Source organism: Limulus polyphemus, unplaced genomic scaffold (assembly GCF_000517525.1).
Source record: "Limulus polyphemus unplaced genomic scaffold, Limulus_polyphemus-2.1.2 Scaffold10115, whole genome shotgun sequence".
In the NCBI taxonomy this organism is placed as follows: Eukaryota; Metazoa; Arthropoda; class Merostomata; order Xiphosura; family Limulidae; genus Limulus; species Limulus polyphemus.
In genome coordinates, this window is record NW_013675725.1 from 1,085 (window position 1) to 5,498 (window position 4,414).

General features: G+C 35.8%; 1 protein-coding gene across 1 annotated transcript in view; it reads left to right on the forward strand.

The window, feature by feature from the left end:
- The first annotated feature begins 1,038 nt into the window (after window positions 1–1,038).
- The window catches only part of LOC106476242, a 13,528-nt gene continuing 10,152 nt past the window's right edge, over window positions 1,039–4,414 (forward strand). Inside the window, exon 1 of the mRNA XM_022380172.1 lies at window positions 1,039–1,073. Coding sequence (XP_022235880.1) covers window positions 1,065–1,073 — 9 coding nt within the window. The 5' untranslated portion in view covers window positions 1,039–1,064. The remainder of the gene's footprint in view (window positions 1,074–4,414) is intronic.

The following is a 4,414-nucleotide window of genomic DNA, read 5'->3' on the forward strand; positions in this document are numbered from 1 at the left end:
AGTGCTCTCACGAGACAAATCCATACATGCAACACGTACATTATTCAGTTCATTATTCAAGCAGTTCCCGGTGGCCTAGCGGTAAATCTTAGGGCTTACAACGCTGCTAAGAATTGAAGTTCGATAGCCACAGATAGCCCATTGTGCATTGCGCTTAGCAACAACAAAAAATACGGTATTAAGTAAAATATTAGTCAAAATATGTATAACAAAAAGTTAATGGAATTATGAATAATGTGATCCGGAGCCTTACAATACTCCTTAATATATCTAAAATAAAGTAAAATTATGGTAGATTGGTCAGAAAATTGCATTAACACAATATCATCAGCGTTTAACTATATTGTTACGACAGTGGGGTCACGTGACGCTAGTAACACGTCATATTCTCGAAGGTTCGTGAAGTCTCGAGCTTTTACTAGATATGCGGTAGTCTTGTATACATAAGCCGCCAAGAACTGACGGCAACAATGTGTAATTGACAGTTGAGTCGAGCACGTGAGACGTTCGTTGTGAATTATAGCGTTTGTTACAGCGTGACTGTGGAAATTAAGTGTATTGCAAAGTTGGCTACAATGTCATAAAACTTCCGAATTAAACTATTTTGCTGTTATATAAGCGAAGTTATCAAAAAATATAAAACATACCTTTCTAACAAATCAACATGAATATTGAGCATTCAACATAAACACCAAAGTTGGTATAAGAACAATCATGTGATAGTTTCGTTGCTGAGCGACGATGTATATTGTTGAGCATTACCAAAAAAGGAGCGTGAAAGCGTTCTCGACAGAGTGACAAAGGGAATAAGCGTTTTATAGTTAGTGATTTTCAGCTGATATGTGTATATAAGAATGTCGTATTGCCACCTTCAGATCAAGAGGTAATATAATTGATACTTGAAACCGTCGGTACCTGGTGAAACTCCATAATTACATAATTGAGGAAAAAACAAAACAAAGACAATTGTACGTTTCACAAATATTTCATGGTACCTGATGATGCCTTTACTGGTGAAACCATTGTTGTTAATAATTGAAAAGCAAAGAAAAATTTAACAAGTAATGTTTCAGGTAAGCCTTACGTTACGTTTACGTATTAGGCCTAATGTTTAAATTAGACTACAAACAGGCCTACTATTACTAACATTATAGAGTCAGTGTTTAAAAAGTTATAAGTGGTGAATGAATGTTAATGAATAAATATTATTTGGGTATATATATATTATATTATTATCTACATATATATTGTCTACTTGGCCTTAAAGTATATTACTACCAAATATCTTTTATCCTTTGTACAGTCGAAAGGGTTGAACATTTGTGTCGGATGTCTGCACTATGTTTTCTACTTCCTGAGCTAGAATACATTGAAAAAGTTCAAGACTGCTATTTAAGCCCTCTTTCAAAGTGCACACGACGGGCTTTTGTACTAGTATTATTATAAAGTATTACAGGGTTTACTACGTCTACTTTGCCGGCGTGGGAATCTTAATTTATAAAATATATTAGTATAAATGAAATTATGCAGATAGACTTACCTCTTGATCTGAAGGGGACAATACAACATTGTTATATACATACATCAGTTGGAACATGTCTTAGCAACAAGTTTGTTATTAAACCATTAATAAAGCCATTGTGCAGGGACAAAAAATGTATAAATATGCAATATGACAAAGTTACTTGATTAAAATATTAAGAAAACATCATTTGAAGCTTGACAACTGGTCAGTAAATATTTTAAAAAGGCATGCACTGAAAGTAATCTAACTGAATTAAACAACTAGTTGGCTTTTGTTCATGAGCGGAAGAACGTATTTGAATGGGGGAGTACCGATCATTAGTTAGTTTGTTTGTTAATTTTCTCGCAAAGTTACTCGAAGGCTATCTCCTCTAGCCGTTCCTAATTTTGAAGTGATAGACTATAGACAAGGCAGTTAGTTAACACCACTCACTGCCAATTCTTGGGCTATTCTTTTACCAATGAACAGTGGGGGTTAGCCGTCTAATAAAATGCCCCCACGGCGAAAAAGGCGAGCATGTTCGATGATGGAACTCGAACCCGCAGATCGTGAGTTGAGCACCTGAACATCCAGGTCAGGCCAGGTACCGGCGATTGAAGGTGTCTTATATGTTATGTTAACGGTGACCAATGAATTCGAAACTGAAACATGTTAGTTATACACAAATCTCTATTCCCCATTCAAAGGGGAACTTCACTATCAGGTCAAAACTGGGTACAAGTACCCCCAGTGTCCTTCCTTTCCACCGCCTAGTTTTGTTATTTATTGAGTTCCATTCCAAATAAACTAATCGTTTCCATAGAAAGTGTGAGCTGGAAGGAAGAAGGTTTTTATTGCAGATAAAGATGATGCTTATTCTTTAATAAAAATGGCAAGTGGAAACGACAACCCTGTGTCTACACACTTTCATAGTAAACGGGAAGCAAAGAAGATCGTGTAGTTTATTTATTTGGTATGATTTCGTGATTCTTTCGGCCAGTATAACCAAATAACGTTCTATACATCCCTGTTGTTATGAAAGTCAAATGGCATGTTCTGCTTATCCAATACTTTCCTGTTTTACTTAATAAATATTACAATATTAGACATAATGAGTTTATAAAACCCACTTAATATACGCTTAATGACAATTGCCCCCCAGTGGCACAGCGGTATGTCTGCGGACTTACAACGCTAGAATTCGAGTTTCGATACCCGTGGTGGGCAGAGCACGGATAGCCCATTGTGTAGCTTTGTGCTTAATTATAAACAAACAAACTAACTTAATGACAGTTACACTAAGCTTATTAATTAATTCATTATGTATGATATCTGACAGGGTGATATTGTTTTCATACAATATGTGGCAAATGAAAACATCTGTAACCATTGCTTTATACATAATATAAAAGTATGTTCATGTGGGCCTGTTACAGCAAGTCATTTTTCTCACAATACTTCTGAATTAATTTAACTACATTAATGTTGTATTTTAGTGGCCTTTTGTTGACGTGTAATTTCAAGTGCAAGAAATCTTCTTTATTCGTAACTCCACAAACTAAAGCGTTTAAGCCTTATCACCAGGTGTTATTAAACATAGAGAAATGACGGACAGAAGTAACATGCTATCATTAAATATTTCTACTCATGCTGAAGTGGAAGCGTGACCTTCCTTGCAAACTATAAAACAAATATCCGATCTACTGGTCACGAGAGGAATGTAACCTGTTCTCTCACCTCATAAACTGTCGTCTGCTACATTATGACATTGCACCTTTGGCGCCGCTCCGACCGACGCGCCAGCTGCTGGTTTTATTGCGCTCTGTTGTGATGAAGGTGACAATATACGGGTCCATTTAATGCATAATTAATTAATTAATTACTAAATATATGAAATGTTTTGATTACACATATAGAGTAATTCATCTAATAAGAGATATATGACTTTGAAAGGTAACCCTGTTCTGCAATAAAAAGAGCTTAATTCCTTGAAGTTTTATTCGAATTCGCGTTTCACAGAAATAGACTACATATAAAATTATATTTTTAATAGGTATTCAAACGACATAAATTTGTCTTTAATTATAAACAAAATCGGCGGAGTGATACGTTTTTGCAAACCACTATCAGACACAACAAAAAATGTCCATCCAAACTCAATAGAACTTCTCGATTAACCTCGTTCAGACTAGAAACAAAGATTTTGTGACAACTTAATGTCAGACTGTACGCTGTTGTTGTTTTCAGCTACGCAAACGACAAAACACATCCAGCCTTCCAGTAGAGCTTTTTAATTAACTACAAATAAACTGCCGACCGTAATGCTCATGGAACTACTTCTTCTATCGTCGATCGTGCTCGTTATGATAACCATCATTACGCACTATTGCCCTAGGCAACAATTCCTATTTTAACAAGCTATTGCAAAGACAAAGTATTTCAATTACAGACCACACATACTTTCCAAGTTTCCAAAGGCACAAGAACTCCATTGGAGTTCACTGGGAGAGTTGACAGACATGTGATTCCAATATTTGTGGTCGTTCTTTTCGGGAAAATAGCTGTTGATTTCTAGGGGGTGGCTGGAAGTTTGAAAACCTTCTTCAAGAAATCCTCGTGTCATGTTGATGGTAACGAGATATGCCCAACTTTATCGCAATGCCTTTTTGGATCGGAGGATTATTTTGCGAAAGGATAGCCTTCACTTCAAGGGTAAGTGCGCTGTTCTGAACTGGCTTCAGCAGAGTTAAATTGGGAGTTTGAAGGAAAGGGTATTCTCTTGTGTGATTAGATTCATTTTGCAATGAAAACAGACTTTATATGTGTATCTATATGTATAGAATCAGAAGTATTAGGCACCACCTGAACTTTATATATATATATATATATAGAGAGAGAGAGAGAGAGAGA